Genomic DNA, 22,726 nt, shown 5'->3' with positions numbered 1-22,726 from the left:
CTCATGAAGGAGGTCAGTTCTACTCTGAGTTTGCTGGGAAATAGGGAGATTTTTCCCTTGGAGAGTTTAGTCAATACTGAGAACTTCATGCAAAGGAGTCTTAGAATTAATTAGCATGTACTCTGGGAAGGCTGCAGTGCTGTATGCAGGCCAGACCACGTCACCATGTGAGCAGGCTCTCAACACGACTGTCTCTCTCAGCTTACCACCCACCTCCTCTGAGGGCTGGCCAGATGGGTAATGGCCACTTGTGCATACAACCCCTGGCTACAGGTGTGGCTGTCAGTGATGGGACAGGACATGACTCAACTTGCCTCCTCCAGAAAATGTTCATTGCTAACCCTCAATACCACTTTGTGCTCACTATGTGACCTTATTCTTTTTAGCTGCGTGACTCCAGACAAGTCACTTAACCTCTCAGTCCTCAGGTTTCTCAACTGCAAAATGAGGAAAATAATAGTGATACTTACAGAGTCGTAAAAACATTGAATGAGTTAACATACTGAAAATATATAGAATACCTGGCTCACAGCAAGCACAGTGTGAATGTTCGCTATGATTATGGTTATGATGACTATAATTATTATAAGTATTGTAAAAGGAAAATAAATCTTGGGGCCCCAAAATCACTAAGCTAAAGGGAAAGGAAACTGGAAATTGCTTAGGGCAAACCTGCCTCCCATTCTATTCAAAGTCACTCCTCCGCTCACTGAGATAAATGCACATCTGATTGCCTCATTTGGAAAGGCTAATCAGAAACTCAGAAGAATGCATCTCAAATTGCTTAGTGCAAACCCTAAGCAATTTCCAGTTTCTTTTTCCCTTTAGCTTAGTGATTTTGGGGCCCCAAGATTTATTTTCCTTTCACAATACTAATAATAATTATAGTCATCATAACCATAATCATAGCTAACACTCACTCTGTGCTTGCTGTGAGCCAGGTATTGTTCTAAGTGCTTTTCAATATACTAACTCATTCAATGTTTTTACAACTCTGTAATTTGTCTCTTATCGACCTATGACTTGGTAGTCCCCTCCCCACTTCAAATAGCCCCATCTTCACCTCAAGTTGTTCCACCTTTCCCGACTGAACCAATGTACATCTTACACGTATTGACTGATGTCTCATGTCTCCCTAAATTGTATAAAACCAAGCTGTGCCCCTACCACCTTGGTCACATGTCTTCAGGACCTCCTGAGGCTGTGTCATGCATGTGTGTCCTCAACCTTGGCAAAATAAACTTTCTAAATTAACTGAGACCTATCTCAGATTTTGGGGTCCATAGTATATTTAATTAATTTTATTTTATTCTTATGTTACTTTGTAACAGACTTTATTTTCTGCATATAGATTTAGTTTCTCCACTTAAATTTCGAGTACAAGGATTGTGTAAAGTTTCCAAGTTGCAGGCATTCCTGTTCTCTGAACATAGCATTCAGTCATTAACTCATTCAGCCAGTATTTACTGGGTTCATGCTATGCGCCAGGCACATCACATCTTTTGAAGGAGCTAAGGGAGTTAAGAATAAAAATATAGCATGACTGCCAAAACAGACACAAGCACACACTCACACAGATGACCAAAAGGGTTCACAGACCTATTATACAGAAGTGCAGAAAGAAGTATCCACATGTGCATGTGATGTGGGTATATTCATATGCTCATATGTAAGTACAAATTAAGACCACAGAGAAGATTGACTCTCAAGATTTACTATTTCATATCCCACATCCATGAAAGAATAAGCTGTGCATTTTGTTTTTTATGCTTGTTTTTGAGACAGGGTTTGCTCTGTTGCTCAGGCTGGAGTGCATCAGTGTGATCGTGGCTCACTGCAACCTCAACCTCCTGGGCTCAAGGGATCCTCCTACTTTAGCTTCCCAAGTAGCTGGGACCACAGGCACATGCCACCATACCTGGCTACTTTTTGTATTTTTTGTAGAGACAAGGTTTCACCATGTTGCCCAGGCTGGTCTCGAATTCCTGAGCTCAAATGAACTGCTCATCTTGGCCTCCCAAAGTGCTGAGATTACAGGCATGAGCCACCATGCCTGGCCTAAGTTGTAGATTTTAAATGAGGAGCTAAGACTACATAATATGAAATTAGGAAATAGACAGAAGTAGGCAGATAAAGTTTCCACCTCCCCAAATAACCAATCCCATGACTGTCTTAGTCTGGAAGATAGAACTGAGTAGCTTCGATATCCACAATTCCGTTGCTGAGCACTGGGCAGACATCTCAGTCAATGCTCCATGCGCTTTGAATATATTTATATGAGTTGCACCACCACTCAACAGACAGGAGGAATAAGGAGGTAAAAGGGTGATGAGTGTCTGAATGATACCTGGGCTGTTGATACCATGTCACATCTGAACAGGACAATGAGGAAACAAAATGCTTCTTATTCACCTAGCCATCATTCATCCGACACATGTATTGCACAAGGTGCTTGAAATACAAAGATGAAGGCAATGTCCCTGATCTTAAGGAGATTATGATCCAGCTTTTCCCTCTTCCACCTGTTCTACTACCTATCCCATATCCTACCCTGCCACTTGCTAACACAGAACTGGGAGAACTACTTGGGAAACCGAGGACACTCAAGAAGGGGTACCCTCTCTTCAGCCTGTGAATTCTCTAGCAGGATTTTTTAAAAAGCACAAGGGGGTGCCCTATGAAAAACACAAGCTAGGCTAAGGTTCGTAATGTCAGCCAACTATGACTCATTCCCAAGAAAAAGACACTCACACTCTGCCTTCTCATTAACAAAAGATTTGGTTGTTCCAGAGGGCATTAGAGAAATGTAGACCAAGCTTGAGGTTGAAGTGAGCATGTGTAGCATTGTGGCTGTTTGGCAGTGTATTAGTCTGTTTTCATACTGCTATAATGAACTGCTTGAGACTGGGTAATTTATAAAGCAAGGAGGTTTAACTGACTCACAGTTCAGCATGACTGGGAAGGCCTCAGGAAACTTACAATCACAGCAAAAGGCGAAGAGGAAGCAAGGCAGCAGAAAGGAGAAGTGCCAAGCGAAGTGGGGAAGAGCCCCTTATAAAACCATCAGATCTCATGAGAACTCCTTCACTATCACAAGAACAACATGGGGGAAACTGCCCCCATGATTCAATTACTTCCATCTGGTATCTCCATTGACATGTGAGCATTATGGAAATTACAATTTAAGATGAGATTTGGGTGGGACAACCAAACCATATCATCTGCCCCGGCCCCTCCCAAATCTCATGTCCCTTTCACATTTCAAAACCAATCATGTCTTCGCAACAGTTCCCCAAAGTCTTAATTCATTATAGCATTAACCCAAAAGTCCAAGTCCAAAGTTCCATCTAAGACAAGGCAAGTCCCTTCCATCTATGAGCCTGTAAAATCAAAAGCAAGTTAGTTACTTCCTAGATACAATGGTGGTACAGGCATTGGGTAAACACACCCATTCAAAATGGGTGAAATTGGCTAAAACAAAGGGACTACAGGCCCCATGCAAGTCGGACATCCAGCAGGGCAGTTAAATCTTCAAGTTCCAAAATGACCTCCTTTGACTCCATGTCTCACATCCAGGTCACACTGATGCAAGAGGTGGGTTCCTGTCGTTTTGGCCAGCTCTGTCCCTGTGGCTTTGCAGGGTACAGCCCTGCTCCCAGCTGCTTTCGCTGGCTGGCGTTGAGTGTCTGTGGCTTTTGCAGGAGCACGGTGCAACCTGCCAATGGATCTACCATTATGGGGTCTGGAGGATGGTGGCCCTCTTCTTGCAGCTCCACTAGGCAATGCCCCAGCAGGAATTCTGTGTGGGGACTCTGACCCCACATTTCTCTTCTGCATTGCCCTAGCAGAGGTACTCCTTGAGGGCTCTACTCCTGGAGCAAATTTCTGCCTAGATATCCAGGCATTTCTATACATCTCTGAAATCTAGGCAGAGGTTCCCAAACCTTGATTCTTGATTTATGTGCACCTGCAGTCCCAACACCACATGTAAACTGACAAGGCTTTGGGCTTGCACCCTCTGAAGCGATGGCCTGGCCTCTATATTGGTCCCTTTTAACCACGGCTGGCATGCAGGGCACCAAGTCCTGAGACTGCACGAAGCAGCCAGGCCCTGGGCCGAGCCCACAAAACCATTTTTTCCTCCTAGGCCTCTGGGCTTGTAATTGGAGGAGCTGCTGTTAAGACCCCTGACATGCCCTGGAGACATTTTCCCCATTGTCTTGGTGATGAACATTTGGCTCCTCGTTACTTATGCAAATTTCTGCAGCCGGCTTGAATATTGCCTCAGAAAATAGGTTTTTATTTTCCATTGAATCATCAAGTTGCAAATTTTCTGAACCTGTATGCTCTGCAATTCTTTTAAACATAAGTTCCAATTCCAAATCATCTCTTTGTGAATGCATAAAACTGAATGCTTTTAAGAGCACCCAAGTCACCTCTTGAACACTTTACTTTTGAGAAATTTCTTCCACTAGATACCCTAAATCATCTCTCTCAAGTTCAAAGTTCCACAGATCTCTAGGGCAGGGGAAAAATGCCACCAGCCTCTTTGCCAAAGCATAGTAAGAGTCAACTTTATTCCAGTTCCCAACAAGTTCCTTATCTCCATCTGAGATCATCTCAGCCTGGACTTTATTGTCCACATCACTATTAGCATTTTTATTAAAGCCATTCAACAAGTCTCTAAAATGTTCCAAACTTTCCCACATCTTCCTGTCTTCTGAGCCCTTCAAAGTGTTCCAACCCCTGCCTGCTACCTAGTTCCAAAGCTGCTTCCACATTTTCCGGTATCTTTATAGCAGCACCCCACTCTCTGCAGTACCAATGTACTGTATTAGTCCATTTTCATACTGTTATAAAGAACTGCTCAAGACTGGGTAATTTATAAAGGAAAGTGGTTTAACTGACTCACAGTTTGGCATGGCTGGGGAGGCCTCAGGAAACTTACAATCATGGCAGAAGGTGAAGAGGAAGCAAGGCACCTTCTTCACAAGGCAGCAGGGAAGAAAAGTGCTGAGTGAAGTGGAGAAGAGCCCCTTATAAAACCATCAGATCTCAGGAGAACTTGCTCACTATCATGAGAATAGCATGGGGGAAACTGCCCCCATGATTCAGTTACTTCTACCTGGTCTCTCCCTTGACACATGTGGATTATGGGGATTATAATTTAAGATGAGATTTGGGTGGGGACACAAAGATTAACCATATCAGGTAGGCTTGGTCACTCTTTGATCATTTCCAAACCCTCTCAAGGCGAAGCTCAAAACCCAATGCATTTCCCCTTATCAGTTGCTTCTGTGCCATCAAAGCATCCCAGGAGAGCTGGCCATCAGTGTGACTGAAAGTGGTGCTGAGATTCCAGTCCTAGGAGGCTGTTTCCCTTCCCTTTCTGGTCCTGAGAGGGAGCTGTCCTCCTGCTTGCTATTACCAAGTAATCTCAAAACACAGCCCCCATCAAATTACTTTCTTGCTCCAGAACTATGGCTTCCTTACGCCGATTACATTAAATCTGAACTTCTAGGATTATCTACTTCCTAAACTACCCTCTGAAGTTCAATCCCCACCCCACCTGCCCCACCTTACTGTCCACCAAACCCAATACTATTCTCGCCTTTGGTTCAGCCCACTGGCTACGACCACTCTGACCTTGGCTCAGGCCCCATCTGTGATCCCTCGTTATCCAAGTCCCATCCCTTTCCCCTGGGAAACTGCTTCTCAGATTAACCTTTCTTGTCCAGACGCAGTGGCTCATGCCTGTAATCCCAGCACTTTGGGAAGCCGAGGTGGGTGAATCACCTGAGGTCAGGAGTTCGAGACCAGCCTGGCCAACATGGCAAAACCCCGTCTCTACTAAAAATACAAAGAATTAGCTGGGCGTGGTGGCAGACGCCTGTAATCCCAGCTACTTGGGAGGCTGAGGCAGGAGAATTGCCTGAACCCAGGAGGCAGAGGTTGCAGTGAGCTGAGATCGTGCCATTGCACTCCAGCCTGGGTGACAGAGAAAGACTCTCTCTCAAATAAAAAAAAAAAAAAAAATTAAGCTTTCTCTTCCTAAACTCTTTATGCTAGTTATCCAAATTACACCATTAGCCCCATTTTATATGCAGCCTTATTCTTTAACAGTATAGCACAAACTGCTTCTGCAACACAACTTGATCAGAGTGTGCGTGTAGCACATGTGTATATATGTGTACATACAGGTATGTGCTCTGTCTCCAGCAAGCTCTTCATCCTATGAGCCCAGATCTCACCCCAGAAACGCTGTTGGGTTGACAAGAGACCCTTAAATGTATTAGTTAAGAGTGGATAACATACTCTTATCTGAGGATGATATCAAACTCTTAGCAGATTATAAGTCTCTCCCCCTTTGTTTCAAGCTATGTATACTTTCTCCTGCTGTTCTTCTTTCTTTGGTGTTTTCATGTATTCAACAATGATTTATTATGCACTTTCTATGAGTCTAAAAATAGAGAAATCACAGTGAACAAGGCAGATACCATCCCTGCTTTCCAGCTACTGAGAGTCTGTAGCTTTGGTTGGAAAAAGCTAGGACATCCCTGAATGCCAGCAGACATTCACTCTCCCTCTGTGGGGGTCTATCAACAGATTAGCTGAGCTATGTGGCAAGCAGCAAGTGCTGGGGTCCAGTATTTTGGAAGGCACTTGAGACAGATGAAGAAAACCATAACATACTAAGTTGGTTAAAAAGTGTCCCTCAGGTGGACAGATCATCTGAGGTTGGGAGTTTGAGACCAGCCTGACCAACATGGCAAAACCCTGTCTCTACTAAAGATACAAAAATCAGCCGGGCCTGATGGCCCACGCCTGTAATCCCAGCTACTCCTGAGGCTGAGACAAGAGAATTCCTTGAACCCGGGAAGCGGAGGTTGCAGTGAGCCGAGATTGTGCCACTGCACTCCAGCCTGGGCGACAGAGCTAGACTCCGTCTTAAAAAAAAAAAAGTGTTCCTCACTGGCTTTTACTAAGACCTTAATAGGGAAAAAGAAACTGGAAAGAAACTGGAATCTTTGTTTTTTTAACCTCTGTTGCACTGGACCAGTTTTGAGTCAGAAATTTAGATGTGAGCTAGCCTGTTTCTTTGTTGGGTGCTGTTTGAACGTGTTCTGTAAGACGGGATGATTTCTATTCACTTATCTCTGTTCAGACAGATGACTCATAGCTTCCCTGAAATAAGCTTGCCAAAAATTAGTCTCTCATTAAAAAAAGGAGTAAAAATTAAATTTACTAAAAAGTAGTAACGTCACAATATTTAGATAAATAAATTATAACATTCATTCATTCATTTATGGAGCTCTCATCAAAGCAGTTATGACACTAGTAAGTATGGTAAAAATAAAAATAATTTGCTTGATCCTGTTAAACTCTCTGCAAGGCCTATTTACAAAATGGGATACTAGTCATTTACGATTAAATGTCTGGACTAACCACTAGAGGATAAATTGTACGCCAGGAAATTATTTCCTAGAAATATGGTCCATACTTTCAGCTATTTAAATCCTTAAAATCAAAATCAACCAATGAATCAATCAAAATAGAAAATATAAAACTAATTATTACAATAAGCATTAAGTGCTTCAACCTTTGCTCAAAACTAAAAAAAAAAATCTTTTATCAAAGCTGAAATGAAAATTATCTGACTTGTTAATAATGGAACCCCTTCAGCCTCAGGAATGAACTATTATCAAGATCCTAAGCTTTCTGAAAAAGTAACATAATAACTGGAATAGAAAAGAAAACTCTTGGACTGTTGAACTTCTTTACTTTGTTTCAGCAGAAACAATGTAAAACAAAAGATCCTTATTTGGTCACACATGGCAACAGTAGAAGTAATGTATAAATCATGCATATTTTCATGCTAACAATAATGGCTCATGGCTTCCATAATCGGCAACCACCACAGTGACTGTTTTCACATATTGGAGCAATTCTGCCATTGCATTCCTTACAAGTCAGGAATGATCTATTCTTAGTGTGATAGATCAGACACCCAAACGCATGCCATGCTAATACTATGTAAAATAAATGTAAAACATGGAGCTAATTAGTGCATAAAATACCATTGAACTCTTCTATAGTTCCAATGTTGGAAATAATTAGTATGCAATAATTATTACTACCATAGGGCACTTTCTGTATATGTAATGAATTTATCCTGGTTCAAACTCAGTAACAATTTTAAGAATGTAATTCACAATAAATACATGTTATATCATGATCTAATACAAATACCCCTACAAATATATATGTATAGGTATGAACATATACGTATATACACATGTATATAACTGAAACCACATTTTCACAAAATAATACTTATCTATGCTATCTATTTGTGATAAACTCTATTGCCTATTCAGGTCTAATTTTTTTTTTTTTTTTTTTTTGGAGATGGAGTCTTGCTCTGTCACCCAGGCCGGAGTGCAGTAGTAGGATCTCAGCTCACTGCAACCTCCACCTCCTGGGTAAAGTGATTCTCCTGCCTCAGCCTCCTGAGTAGCTGGGATTATAGGTGTCTGCCACCACACCTGGCTAGTTTTTGTATTTTTAGTAGAGGCAGGGTTTCACCATGTTGGCTAGGCTGGTCTCGAACTCCTGACCTCAGGTGATCCACCTGTCTCGGCCTCCTAAAGTGCTAGGATTACATGCATGAACCACCACGCCTGTCATATTCAGGTCTAATTGAGACTGTTTATTTTGAAAACTATTGGTGTGGACCCTGGCCCTGGTTTTCTGACGGTTAATGCATGATGATGCACACTTACACTGCCCAAACCAACCTAACTGGACTGCTTTACCATTTCCACACTCCACATACTACTTAGATTTTGTTCTCATTTCAGGTGATTTAAAACATTTTCTAATGAGAGTTTTGAAATCGGGGGTAAGCTCAAATATCAGAGTGATTCAGTCTTCTGAACTATGACCACAAGTGAAGGCCTCCCTCCCTCCTTCCCTCCTTCCTTCCTTCCTTGTTTTGCTCTTTGCCCAGGCTGGAGTGCAATAGCACAATCTTGGCTCACTGTCACCTCTGCCTCCTGGGTTCAAGCGATTCTCCTGCCTCAGCCTCCCCAGTAGCTGGGATCACAGATGCCCACCACCACGCTCGGCTTATTTTTGTATTTTGAGTAGAGACGGGGGTTTCACCATGTTGACCAGGCTAGTTTCAAACTCTTGACCTCAGGTGATCCGCTCGCCTCAGCCTCTCAAAGTGCTGGGATTACAGGCGTGTGCCACCGCACCTGGCCGTGGGTGGGTGCCTTTCTTACCTTTGAGGTCCTAGCATCTATAATTGTAAGTTCTGGGTACATTCTGGACCCTCGATACATGTTTTGAATTTGAGAATAAGTAAAAGGGTATCTTTAGCGTTCGTTTAGTCATGATACAGGGCTAATAACTTACACCTGGGAAAAACAAGGAACACTCCAGAAGGCTTTGTAGCCGGGGTAAAGGGGATGGTGGCAGTGGCATCACGTCCAGGCCTCCAGCACATTTCAGAGCTCCCCACTGAATCCCCCACCTCGGCACCCAGCAGGAACCTGGGCCGGATCCCTGTTTACCTGGGTGGGGTTAGTGTCCAGAGGAGGGGGGCCCAACCCAGCAACCCTCTTCTCAGTTTGCAACGTAGAAACCCACGAAAGTAATTACAAACTTGTTAACCGCTGGGCACTCTTAACGGACTTTGCAAGGCCCAGTACACAGGGCTGCGGCGAGGGGGCGGCGACTGGGCCCCAGGACACCGCCTGTGCGAGGACGGGGACTCTGGGCCTTGGCCTGCGAGCGAACAGGGGCCCTCTCTCGGCCTTGACCTGCGCGGGGACACGGGCCCTCTGTCGGCCTCGGCCTGGGCCGGCGCGGGGACTCGGGCCCTCTGTCGGCCTCGGCCTGGGCCTGCACAGGGACAAGGACCCTCGGCGGGGGTCTGGGCGGCACCTGCTGGGGGCGCGGTCCGGCAGCCCCACACACCGCGGTGGGCAGGGCCCGAGGGCCGTCCTCCCTCCACCTCCCTTCCCCTCATGCGCCCCGGGCCCCGCACCTGCCTCCTCCTCAGTCCTGGGCCGAGGCGCGTCCGCGAGGCCGGGCGAGGGGGTCTCCGCCGCGGTGCATCCTGGGACACCGCCCCTCGGGCCCGGGGCGAGGATGGCGGCCAAGGCAGCGCCCAACCGACCACCGGCTCCTTTCCTGGGTGCCCTTTTCAGGTACTTCCCCTGGACCACAGTCGTCCTACACTGGCCTCGCGAGACAGGCATCACTCGTGAGTGCGTCAGAGGGGCTAAGCAGCTGACCCGAGCTGCACAGCTGGCACCCGGCACTGCTGAGGTTTGCACCTGGGCCTTCCATGATTCCGAACCCAGCGCCTTACACAACCTCTTCAGAAGGTGAACGCACGAATGGTCTACAGGCTGTTGGTAGGAAGGGGAAGCCGTTCTAGAGTAAGTCCGTAAGCACCCATGGATTGTCTCAGCCGGCAAGCCCAGATCTGCAGCCATTTCCCATAATAAGGTTGAATTAACAGAGACGGAAAAACAGAACATAGATAAGACGAGGCAATGAAAACATCCCCAGCAAAAGAGAACAGGGAGCATTGTTTCTCTGAATATTTGACTAAAATACAAATCTAGGAAAATCATTTACATGCAGTGAGCTGTGATGGCACCACTGCACTTAAGCGTGGGTGACAGACTGAGACCCTGTCTCCAAAAGACAAAACATTTACAGAGGAGACAGTATAGCAGAGTAGGGGAAAACAGGCATCGTAGCCATACAGCTCTGGGTTTACACTCGACTCATTCACTAACTTTGGGATGTATGACATCAGACTTTTTAGTGTTTTTTTTTCTTTCTGTTTTATTTTATTTATTTATTATTATTTTTTAAGATGGAGTCTCACACTGTCACCAGGCTGGGGTGCCGTGGCGCGATCTCAGCTCACTGCAACCTCTGCCTCCTGGGTTCAAGCGATTCTCCTGCCTCAGCCTCCGAATAGCTGGGACTACAGCCGTGTGCCACCATGCCCAGCTAATTTTTGTATTTTTAGTAGACACAGGGTTTCACCATGTTGGCCAGGATGGTCTCAATCTCTTGACCTCGTGATCCGCCTGCCTTGGCCTCCCAAAGTGCTGGGATTACAGGAGTGAGCCACTGCACCCAGCCTCTTTTTTTTTTTTTTGGAGACAGAGTCTCACTCTCACCCAGGCTAGAGTGCAGGGGCACAATCACAGCTTACCGCAGCCTTAACTTGCTGAGCTCAGGGGATCCTCTCGCCCCAGCCTCCTGAGTAACCACAGGCGTGAGCCACCATAGCCGACTAATTTTTGTATTTTTTTGTAGAGACAGGGTTTCACCATGTTGCCCAGGCTGATCTCCAACTCCTGGGCTCAAGCAATCTGCCCACCTTGCCTCCCAAAGTGCTAGGATTACAGATGTGAGCCTCCACGCCCAGCCTTGTTGGTGCTTTTTAATAGCCTTTTGACACACTAATTCCCTCATGAGTAAAACCTGCTTTGGATGTAATGAATTGAATTGACATGGAAGAAGATCAAATTGGATATGAAGAAGTAAAGAGGGCCAGGTGCAGTGGCCCACGCCTATAATCCCAGCACTTTGGGAGGCCGAGGCAGGTGGATCACCTGAGGTCAGGGGTTCGAGACCAGCCTGACTAACATGGTGAAACCCCATCTCTACTAAAAATACAAAATTAGGTGGGCATGGTGGTGCATGCCTGTAATCCCAGCTACCTGGGAGGCTGAGACCTGGGAGGCGGAGTTTGCAGCGAGCCGAGATTGTGCCGTTGCACTCCAGCCTGGGTAACAAGAGCAACTCCGTCTCTAAAAAAACAAAAAAAAATGTGGGATGGGTCTATAAAAGCATCATATTGCCATTAACAAAAAGAATGGCAACCAAAACACATACTCTGATATACAGTCTCAGAAAATATTTCTTTCTTCTTAGGAAATTGTTGGGATGCATACATTGTTGGGATGCATACATAACCCAGCCATTTTTCCTGGAAACATTACCAAAGAAAGGAACCCAAATTAAGATTTTCTCATTAGACACATCATGAAATAGAGTAAAGACTAAATAATAAATATAATGGTGATAACAAAATGCAGCATAAAAATCAAGAATAAAATTTGAGGAGAAGAGATATACTGTAAAAAATCATTGGGAATAGCAATTTGGTTTATAAATTCAAGTGAAATTAACAATGGCCAGAAAGCTGAAGGGGGCAGGAAGCCCATTACATGTGTAATTTACTTCAGTCCTGGCTTTGATGACTAAAAAAAGGAATTTTCAAGCATGTTTTTTGAAAAGAGGAGAAAGGTGCCTGGGTGCAAAGGCTCATGCCTGTAATCCTAGTGCTTTGGGAGGCTGATGTGGGAGGATCACTTGAGGCTGAGTTTGAAACCAACCTGGGCAACATAGTGAGACTCTATCTCTACAAACAAATTTAAAAGGCTGGGCATGGTGGCACACACCATAGTCTCAGCTACACGGGGGGCTGATAGGGGAGGATCACTTGCACACAAGAGTTTCAAGGCTGCAGTGGGCCACCATGATTGTGTCACTGCACTCCAGCCTGGGTGACAGAGGTAGACCCTGTCTCCAAAAAACTAAAAAATAAAAGCATAGAAAGGCAATGATTTGGCTGGGCGTGGTGGCTCACACCTAAAATCCCAGCACTTTGGGAGGCTGAGGCAGGCAGATCTCTTGAGGTCAGGAGTTGGAGACCAACCTGGCCAACATGGTGAAACCCTGTCTCTACTAAAGATACAAAAGTTAGCTGGGTGTGGTGGCGCACGTCTGTAATCCCAGCTACTCAGGTGGCTGAGACAGAACTGTTTGAACCCAGGAGGCAGAGGCTGCAGTGAGCTGAGATTGTGCCACTGCACTCCAGCCTGGGCGACAGAGTGAGACTTGGTCTCAAAAAAAAGAAAGGCAATGATTTAAAGCAGATATATTTTCCAAATAACTATAAGAGAGAAATACAAATCACTAACAATCCATATGCAACCCAAAAGAAAACAAAGGAAACACTACAATAAAATGACAAATATGTAATTTATGACAAGAAAAATTATTTGAGGTTACACCTATGTATGTTTCACTTTAATAAAAAGGAAAAAGAGGCAAAAGCTTGTCACCTGTGTTTGTATTATAAAATTCATTTTTTATCTGCTACTTATAAATACTCAGGCCAAAGAAATTACACCAAAAGGTTTAGACTAAAAGTCACATAATGTGGCGGTGGAACCTCAAAGCCTGGCCTTGGATTATCCCCGTGCACTTTCCTCTACATACTACGGATTTTTTTCTTAAAAGATACAAAGTTTTATTAAACAAACCTGGAATCAACATTATTACATAAATTAGACAGCAGTAAAAATTTCCAAGGGCATATATACAAATCACAGTGATTTCCATGGTGCAACTAACAGACAGGATTAAAAATAGGCACTCCCCTCCCCGACCCCCCATGAGAAGGCGAGATCACCCCACAGGGCTCCCAGTTCCAGCTCGCCAAGGGGTGCACAAACCTGCAAAGGCACTCTGCTTGTGGGCATGGCATCTGGCAGCAGTCACAGGGGCCCCAGAAGCACATTGGCAACATGGTGAGGCTGCCCAGTGTTCAGCACAAAAAAAGAATTTGGCTACAACAGCTGAGCAGAGCTCAACAGCCATCTCAGAGCACAAGGACTGTGGAAAGGCTTCAAATCCCACCTGCTAAAACACACACGTAATGTCTTTTACATACAGAACAGACGTGTCCACCATGGAAAATCAAACTAAGCCTCAAAAGAACTTCCCAACACATGATAATTTACAGAGAACTGTGACAGGGCATCCTCCTTTTATTAGGAAGGACTGTTCTGCTGGGTGCAAGGCCATAAAGTTTGCAAAGCAAACTTGATTATGAAAAGACTTGGTGAAAATACAGCCCCCACCTTCACCAAGACACACACACACACACACACACACACATGCACACACCCCAAATAAATTATCCAAATGCATTAAGACACCTGTTCTTGTGCTTTTCTTCTTGCTTTTGTTAGGTGAATCCCATCCGTTTAAGTTAGACTAATTAGAAGGCCTTCTTGCCTCCATCAGCAACAGAGAAAAACAGTGCATAAGACCCCTCCAATGTGTGTAAAATTCATGCTAGGTAGATTGAAGGAAAAATTAGAGGAACTGGGCACCCCATTTCACATCTCTACAACTGGAGAAATCAAAGGCTGCAAGGCCTGTGTAGACCTGATGCAAAGTTAACTGGCTGTAAAAATAGAACCCAAGCCAGTGCTATCTTGTACTCTTCACTCAGTAGCTGGAGCAATGAATGATCCTGATGTTCTGGTGTGATATCTGTGCAGCCTGAGGTACACCCTGGCTACAGAGTTGAGCCTTGGGGTCTTTAACAGTATTAAGCCATAGTTTCACAGTTACAATGGTCCAAAGAACTAGAGGCCACATATGTCAAACACAGAAATAGTGAACACATCCCAAACCACTCAACTGTTTAGTTCCACTGGTGATTTTTTTAAATGGGTAGTGATTTCAAATGATTTGGTGGGGTTTTTTTTTTCTTTTTCTTCAGAGCAAACAAATGATTTGGTCTTTAAGTATGCACAGAAAGAAACAAAACGCTGAACGAGAAATTCACTAACAAGTGATTGTGCAGTTGTTTGATGGGCATTGAGAGGGAGTGGGGCTGAACAGCATTTTGAGGGGATGAAGTGCGCAATCTTACCCCACTGCTGGGGGGTTTCTGCTTCTAATTCTATCATGCTGACAGCAAATATAATTTGTCCATCGCTGGCTATAGATATGTTTAGGCTAAGCAGGATTTAGACTTCTGTTGGGAAGGAATTAGAAGAATTCAGTAGAGACAGTGTATACTATTCGGTTGTGACTTTATTTTCTTCCTGGTTTTATCAATGCCTATGAAAGCAGGCTGGTGGCATTTCCCGAGAAAAACAAGACTTGCCCCACTATACTTCCTGTTGTGGCATATCTATTTCCTAAAGATATTATCTTATAGTGTTCCAATTTAAGAAAATACTGCCAACTCATAAAATTACATGAAGCAAAGTACATTTGTAATTTTTTTCTGATACAAATTTTGTGATTATTGTAATGAATTTTCCTCCACATTTAGCACAGTGATTGTTTCACGTGATCATCTGTGAAAATTTTGGAATGCCCACCCAGATAAACTATTTTTATTTATTTTTATTTTTATTGTTTGAGATGGAGACTCGCCCTGTCTCCCAGGCTGGAGTGCAGTGGCACCATCCCGGCTCACTGCGGCCTCCGCTTCCTGAGTCCAAGCGATTCTCCTGCCTCAGCCTCCCGAGCAGCTGGGACCACAGGTGCCTGCCAGCACACCTAATTTTTGTAGTTTTAGTAGAGATGGGGCTTTCGCCATGCTGGCTAGGCTGGTCTCGAACTCCCAACCTCGGGTGATCTGCCCGCCTCGGCCTCCCAGAGTGCTGGGATCATAGGCGTGAGCCACCATGCCCGGCTAGGTAAACTATTTTAAAATTATACATAGTGATTGTTCCATGTTAATAGCTCATTTTGATTAAATTAATCTCTACAGGACATTGGGCCATTTAAACTATGACCCTGCCATGGGGCAGTTACCAGGTAGCCTGTGTCACTTCAAATGTTGAAATGTGCGTGATGGTCAAAAGTGTGTTTCATACCATCACAGGTTCTTGGAAGCACTTCCAATTTCTCATTTGTTCTGTATGGCTGGAGGCTGATTACAATGTCGGTAAAGAACAAGATCATCAATGTGCTTGCATATTTCATTTTCACGCATATCTGTTCATAATTAAGGCAAGGCGTTTCAGGCTTTTCCTGATGCTAATTTTCATCTCAGTATGAAATCCTGGATAACAAAATAGGCAACCTAAAAATAGGCATTTTTTAGTACATGGACTCATGGGTCTATGTACTTTTTAAAGTGTGCTCAAGAAAAGTGTTTCATTTATGGTTTTATTAATAATTTTTAAAGCAGAATTTTCAATAATATTAATATGATTTATTTTTATAGTCAGCAAACATGAGACTTAATGCTTTTCCTTCTAGCTCCACATCTCAGTGCACAGTGTAACCTTTTTTTAAAAAAAATACGGAATGCGGCATGAACCTGTGGATCTTCCCTGCACAGGGGGCCGTGCTAGTCTCCTCTGTGTCGTTATAATTTTAGTACACCTGCTACTGAAGTCAGCACCAGTTTCACCTTCTCACATTCACGGTAAAAATGATGGGAAACTGCATGTGAAATGTTTAGACAATGATGGCCCTCAACTGTTAATCCCAACAGGATGGTGACAGACACACAGGCTGAAAATACAGTTGTCTAAAACATTTCCACATTTCATCATCTGAACATCATTTTCCACTAAGTTATTAATTGTAAAGACTTTATTCTACTGAACCTACTAATTATTCTCACCTACTGAGTTGACCTCCACGTGAAGAAAAGGTCATTGATGAAAAAGGGTGGCTATGTTCTGTTTCTGCAATTTCACTGTGTTTTAACATTTTTTTCTTTTTATAGAGATGAGGTCTCGCTATGCTGCCCAGGCTGGTCTCAAACTCCTAGGCTCAAGCAATCCTCCTGCCTCGGCTTCCCCAAATCCTAGGATTACAGGAGTGAGCCACCACACCCAGCTTCACGGTCTTTTAAAGCCTCAAGGTGGACGTCTCCTCATTCCACCTTCAAAAGCACAAAGCCATTGCCTTTTTTTTTTTTTTTTTAAGACAGGGTCTCACTCCGTCACCCAGGCTGGAGTGCAGTGGTGTGATCTCAGATCACTGCAGCCTGGACCTCCCCGGGCTCAGGTGATCCTCTCATTTCAGCCTCTCGAGTAGCTGAGACTATAGGCATGCGCCACCATGCCCGGCTAATTTTTTTGTATTTTGTAGAGAGATGACGTCTCACCACATTTCCCAGACTGGTCTCCAACTCCTGGACTCAAGCAATCCGCCCACCTCAGCCTCCCGAAGTGCTGGGACTACAGGAACAAGCCACTGCACCCAGCTTAGATGAAATTTTTGAATGTGACACAGAAGGTTTTTGTAAATACAGTACATTCCTCCAACAACTTCAATGTCATTGTAGATTCTTGGAATAAATTTGCTCCCATATCTTCTTCTCTTTGTTTCTTCTTTTAAAGTCTCAAGTTACCAGATAGGAAGCACTAAAGATACGGAAGGTGGACCTCCGCATATTTTCTTCACCCAAACTAAAAAATGCATGCGAAATGATCTTTTTTAAATCCGTGCAACATACCTTCAGATGTTGTCCCCAAGAGAAGCGATTTTCGAAAAAACAAATTGAAAAATAAAAATTATAGGCTCTGTGAAGTATGAACAGTTACAACATCGCACAATTTCTGTGGATCTGCCATAATGACTTCTATGTATACACACAGGCGCGCACACACACACAATTTGTGGTTATAATTGAACAAGTCCAGTTCAAAATTATAAACTTAAGTCTACGAGAAAAACCAAGACATCACAGTAGGAACACTAAAGGATAAGATAAAATCTACAACCAAACAATTTTCAAAACCTTCCTACAGTGTGGAATTCCAGTTGCTTAAATCCAGTTGCATTAATTTCAACTGTGCTCTGATCTGTTTCTACACATCCAGGCACACAGACAGAAAAGCAGAAATGTCCTTGTCACGGGAAGAAGACATTGCTTCTGGTCTGCTTGGGTGCAGTTCCTTGTTCCAGGCAGATTCCAGTCTTCCCGTTTCTTGCAGATGTGAGCTCCTGTCCTCAGAAATTCTGGAAGATTTCTAAACCCTTCTGCGGCACGGTCGCGGCTGTGTCCCAGTCATTCTCGGGGTAAGTTTCGAAGTTGGAAGTGCCGCCGCCGTCGCGGGCTATCTTGGGCACGATGGGGGGCTTCAGTATTGTCTGCGGAACAGCTTCCCAGACCACGGAGCGGAACCACCGATGCGTTGCGCTTCATTCGCCCCGTTCTTCACGTTTCCTGACCGCCTTGTTCTGTCAACCACGAGCAGTTTCTTTTTTTTTTTTTTTGAGACGGAGTCTCGCTCTGTCACCCAGGCTGGAGTGCAGTGGCGCAATCTCGGCTCACTGCAAGCTCCGCCTCCCGGGTTCACGCCATTCTCCTGCCTCAGCCTCTCCGAGTAGCTGGGACTACAGGCGCCCGCCACCACGCCCGGCTAATTTTTTTTTTGTATTTTTAGTAAAGACGGGGTTTCACCGTGGTCTCGATCTCCTGACCTCGTGATTCGCCCGCCTCGGCCTCCCAAAGTGCTGGGATTACAGGCGTGAGCCACCGCGCCCGGCCGAGCAGTTTCTTAATGAGGTCTTTTACGTGGAAATCCAAATGTCTGGGGAAATCTATTTTGCCTGCAAGAATTTTCTGATAAATGCCAAAGGTGCTGACACACACACACACACACACACACACACACACACACACACACGCGGAGGAAACCTGAGAGCATCTCGAATATCAGAATGCCAGGGCCCACCAGTCCACGGCCCTTCCGTGACCCTCGCTCTGAATGACTTCGGGGGTCAGGTGCTCGGCTGTTCCGCAGAGGGTCCAAGTCCTGTCTACCAGCTTCTTGGCGAACCCAAAGTCCGCGAGCCTGATGTGGCCGTCCCTGTCCAGCAGGACGTTCTCCGGCCTCGAGTCCCTGTGGACGATCCCCTTGCAGGGCAGGATGGCGCAGATGATCCCCGCAGAGCAGAAGCGCCCCGGGCCGCGCAGGTGGCTGACGAGCTCGCCGCCGGCACGCGCTCCATGCGCCGGTGGAGGAAGCGCTAGTCACGCCTGGTCCAGAACAGCCCGCTGAGGACCGCGGGGATGACTTGCTTCAGGACGCGCCTCTCCATGTGCACGCGCTGCACCCGCTTCAGGCGGATGACGTCGGGAGCGCTCAGCAACTTGAGGGCGAAGAAGCGCTTGGCCGTCCTCTCCTGCACCGGGTACCCCCGCCCGAACGTCCCGGTGCCCACGGTGGCCGGCGTGTCGCAGTCCTGCAGGCGGTGGGCAGGCGGCTCCGGCGACCGCGCCTCGGGGCTGGGGCAGAGCGCGGGCGCCCAGCCGGGGGTCTCCTCCGCCACCCCTCGGGGGTCGCTCTCCGCCACGGCCGCCTGGGCCAGTCTGGGCTCCTCCATGGCGACGCACTCAGGTCCGGGGCACCAGGCCAGGCCGGAGAGCTCGGGGAGCCGGGCTTCCCGGGACGCAGCCTCGGAGGGCGGCGCGGCGGCGGCATAACCGAGGCTCCCCGTGCGCGCCCTCGCCTCTCGGTGCGCGGCTGACAACGCCCCCGGGTGGGAGCAGCCGCCGGCCTCGGGGGTTGGGGCAGGGGGCGAGCACCGAGTGCCGCGCGGCGCGCGGGGAACACGGGGACCGCGGCCAGGGCTGCGGGGGCAGGGAAGGGGCCTTGCGCATTCCCGGTCTCGCGCCCGCCGCCTCCTGCAGCTCGGTAGCAGCGAGCGCGCGCTACAGTATTTTTGTTTTTGTTTTTGTTTTTTTACCGGCTGATTCACAACTCAATTAGCACAGCGAGGGTGGACAATTCGGACTGCCTAAGCATCCCAGCATCGTCTGTTCTACGTATCACTATTCCAAATGGCATGCTGCTCTGTCTGTGAATCCAGCCTCCCACAGTGGGTATGTCACCATTGACCTATAACAATTGGACTCTGTTTCCAAATCCCCAGGTGAAGCTGCGCTGACATGCCTTCTGTCCATACAGACCTTTCCAAGACTCAGCTATTTGTGATCACCCCCAAATGTTACCCTGATTCTATTACCAATTTGTAATAAAACTCACTTGTATGGTGGAAAGGCTGTTGCCAATTAATTTTATTTTCGTTTGTCAGCCATCTTCCCTTCCATGTAATAGTCAAATTGTTTATTGTACATATTAAAAATGACACACAATCAAGAGGGCATGTGCTATATTCAAGCAAAGAATGCTATGTGAGCCAGGCGTGGTGCCTCACGCCTGTAATCCCAGCACTTTGGGAGGCCAAGGGGGGTGGATCAATTGAGGTCAGGGGTTTGAGACTAGCCTGGCCAACACGATGAAATCCCATTTCTACTAAAAATATGAAAAAAAAAAAAAAAGCTGGGCATAGTGGCGCACGTTTGTAATCCTAGCTACTTGGGAGGCTGAGGCAGGAGAATTGCTTGAACCCAGGAGGTGGAGGTTGCAGTGAGCCAAGATTGCACCACTGCACTCCAGTCTGGGCAACAGAATGAGATGCCATCTCAAAAAAAAAAAAAATGCTATGCGATACAAAAATGATGTACTTGTCAATAATCCAGTGAGTCAGGGGAACCCTTTCTCTTTACTGTGGAGAAAAATAGCACAATCAGAAAAAACATTAAAAGATAATTTTCAGGAAAACTGATAGTTAAAAATCCAATTCTGTTTTACACAAGTAGTCTTTTGTGTTTTGCAGAAAAACAAATATCCGTTGATTTGGAGATGGACAATATATGGTCCTTAGCAAATAAAAGAAGTTTAGCTGTGGGGAAACCTGCCCTTCCTCATAATTTATTGAATAGCTTAAAAAGATGTCATCAGCAATTATAAATGTGCTTCTGGGGTGCTTACTTCACAGGCCTCAAAGGGAGAAATGAGTCTGACAGCAGGCTTGAGGCACTTAAAAAACACACACACATTCTGATTGCCACCCCTAGAAAGTGCTTTTTTTTTTTAAAAGTTAAAAAATATGAAATGCTTCATAAATTTACGTGTCATCCTTGATCAGGAGCCATGCTAATCTTCTCTGTATCATTCCAATTTTAGTATATGTGCTGCCAATATAAGCATAGAAAGTGCTTTTCAGATGGCCGGGCACAGTGGCTCATGCCTGTAATCCCAGCACTTTTGGAGGCCTAAGTGGGCAGATCACCTGAGGTCAGGAGTTAGAGACCAGCCTGACCAACACTGAGAAACACCGTCTCTACTAAAAATACAAAATTAGCTGGGTGTGGTGGTGCATGCCTGTAATACCAGCTACTTGGGAGGCAGAGGCAAGAGAATCGCTTGAACCCGGGAGGTGGAGGTTGTGGTGAGCCAGGATAGTGCCATTGCACATTTTTCAGGTAAAACCATGCTTCAACTCTGCTGCCTTCAGTGATTAGGTAGGCTCTACCAAACAGCAAACACCTGAGCCATTCTCACTGGAAAGAAAATCACAGGCAGATCACGTTCCATATCTCAATGCTTCTAAATGTCAGAGAACTGCTGGCACAGTGGTGTGTGCCTGTAATCTCAGCTACTTGGGAGGCTGAGGCAGGAGGATCCTTTGAGCCCAGGAGTTTGAGACTAGTCTGGGCAACATAGTGAGATTCCATTGCAAAAAAACAGTATGTGAAGTAAATTTAAAATAAATATCACAGAAGTGTACTTTGAAAACAAAGCAAAAATCCTGAAAAGGAAAAACACAAACAATCCAGAGTGTGCACAAGCATGTATTGTACCCAATGCAGTAAGTAACTGGACTACAGTTCATTCCAACTACTTGGTAAGGTTCATTGTGAACTGCAAACTTAGAAAGGGATCACTGTTTGCTTTTCCTTTATCTTAAAAAAATATATAGGCCAGCTTTGCAATTAAGAGGGGATACCTGGTGTTAACTGTAAAGGCTTTGATGTGAGTTCAGCTCTACCCTCTTTAAAATAACCAGAAAAACTCAGAAACGGTTTGCTAGTCTGATCTATGATCCTACTGTTAGAAAAGGCATTTTATCAACCATAATTTTCAAATGTGCATTTTGATAAAGCAAGACAATTTTTATACTGTCATAAGTGACAATCAAGACCAATTAAAGTTTAATATTTAGGTCAAGTGTCCAAACATCTGGGCAGTCCATGTCTGCCAAGTGCAGCCCTAGTGGGTTGTGTTAAGGAAGAGGTGGGAGGTACAGCAGCAAGTCCAGCTGGTGCCCAGGGAGATATATTGGATGTCTGGAACATCGCCTTTGGTGATTGTGTTAAAACTATTTCTGACTTGAATGGTATTGTTTTCAGCCTGTCATTTCAAAGGTGCAACCCAAAATGCCAGTATTATTTGTGTGCAGAGAATACAAATAAATTGAAAACCACCGTCCTTGGTTTCTACCTCTTCCCCTCCTGTGCACACTTGGGTCCACCTAAAATTTCTGTCTTAAACATCGTCAACTACTTCCTGATGGTCAAATCATCTGGTGGTTTCTCAGATCTCATCCCACTGTTGCTGTCAGAGATACTAAACCCCACATAAATTTTCCTTCTCAAAGCTCTATAAAACCTTTCTTAGTTTCCTCATAGTATTTTCTGTTCTCCTGCCTCAGATTTCCCTCACTTTCCTTCTTCTATCCAGTACTCCCCCTACCCACCCTCATCTTTTCTCTCTCCACTCTCAGGGCAATCACACTTTCTTCCATGATTTTCATAATACTTGTACACAAATGACTTATATTTGGCTCTGTCCTGATTTTCAACAGAGCATTTCTAACTCTCTGCTGGATGCCACGCTGTGCTGATAACAGTGTCAGAAGTCACTCAGGTGAGAAATGAACTTTTCTTCCTCCTAAGGCTTCCTACTTTCTTATCTGAGTAAACAGAGCAGCATCTCAGCATGCCAGTGAAACAATGGCTCTTTATTTCAGGTTGATCCTGTTCCTCCTTTTTAAATTCTTT

The 22,726-nt window shown here is 45.2% G+C and overlaps 2 protein-coding genes, 2 non-coding genes and 1 pseudogene across 5 annotated transcripts in view; all 5 read right to left on the bottom strand.

Annotated features, from left to right (window-relative positions):
* CERS3 (ceramide synthase 3) overlaps positions 1-9,651 on the bottom strand; it is a 138,886-nt gene extending 129,235 nt beyond the window's left edge. For both annotated transcript variants that reach the window (XR_008657561.2, XM_055277068.2), the window contains exon 1: positions 9,579-9,651. The gene's annotated coding sequence lies outside the window, so the exon portion shown is untranslated. The remainder of the gene's footprint in view (positions 1-9,578) is intronic.
* Positions 9,652-13,099: 3,448 nt separating this feature from the next.
* LOC129481995 (cAMP-dependent protein kinase catalytic subunit PRKX-like) lies at positions 13,100-19,203 on the bottom strand (annotated as a pseudogene).
* Positions 16,154-16,258, bottom strand: LOC129483637 (U6 spliceosomal RNA). Its single transcript, XR_008658151.1, has one exon. It is a non-coding gene; the product is annotated as a U6 spliceosomal RNA (small nuclear RNA).
* Positions 19,204-19,213: 10 nt separating the features above from the next.
* Positions 19,214-19,480, bottom strand: LOC134736754 (zinc finger protein 318-like). The gene has a single exon (XM_063640018.1). It carries the CDS (start codon positions 19,478-19,480, stop codon positions 19,214-19,216), a length of 267 nt encoding a protein of 88 aa, XP_063496088.1.
* A 1,286-nt stretch (positions 19,481-20,766) lies between these two features.
* On the bottom strand, positions 20,767-20,873 carry LOC129483580 (U6 spliceosomal RNA). The gene has a single exon (XR_008658103.1). It is a non-coding gene; the product is annotated as a U6 spliceosomal RNA (small nuclear RNA).
* Positions 20,874-22,726: the final 1,853 nt, after the last annotated feature.

The sequence above is a fragment of the Symphalangus syndactylus genome, chromosome 5 (genome assembly GCF_028878055.3).
Source record: "Symphalangus syndactylus isolate Jambi chromosome 5, NHGRI_mSymSyn1-v2.1_pri, whole genome shotgun sequence".
NCBI classification, from domain to species: Eukaryota; Metazoa; Chordata; class Mammalia; order Primates; family Hylobatidae; genus Symphalangus; species Symphalangus syndactylus.
The sequence above is the reverse complement of the archived record's forward strand: the minus strand, read 5'-3'. Positions and strand labels throughout refer to the sequence as shown.

Bases quoted from the DNA above. Each gene is read 5' to 3' on its own strand.
- LOC134736754 (XM_063640018.1), bottom strand. From the start codon at position 19,480: ATGCGCAAGGCCCCTTCCCTGCCCCCGCAGCCCTGGCCGCGGTCCCCG.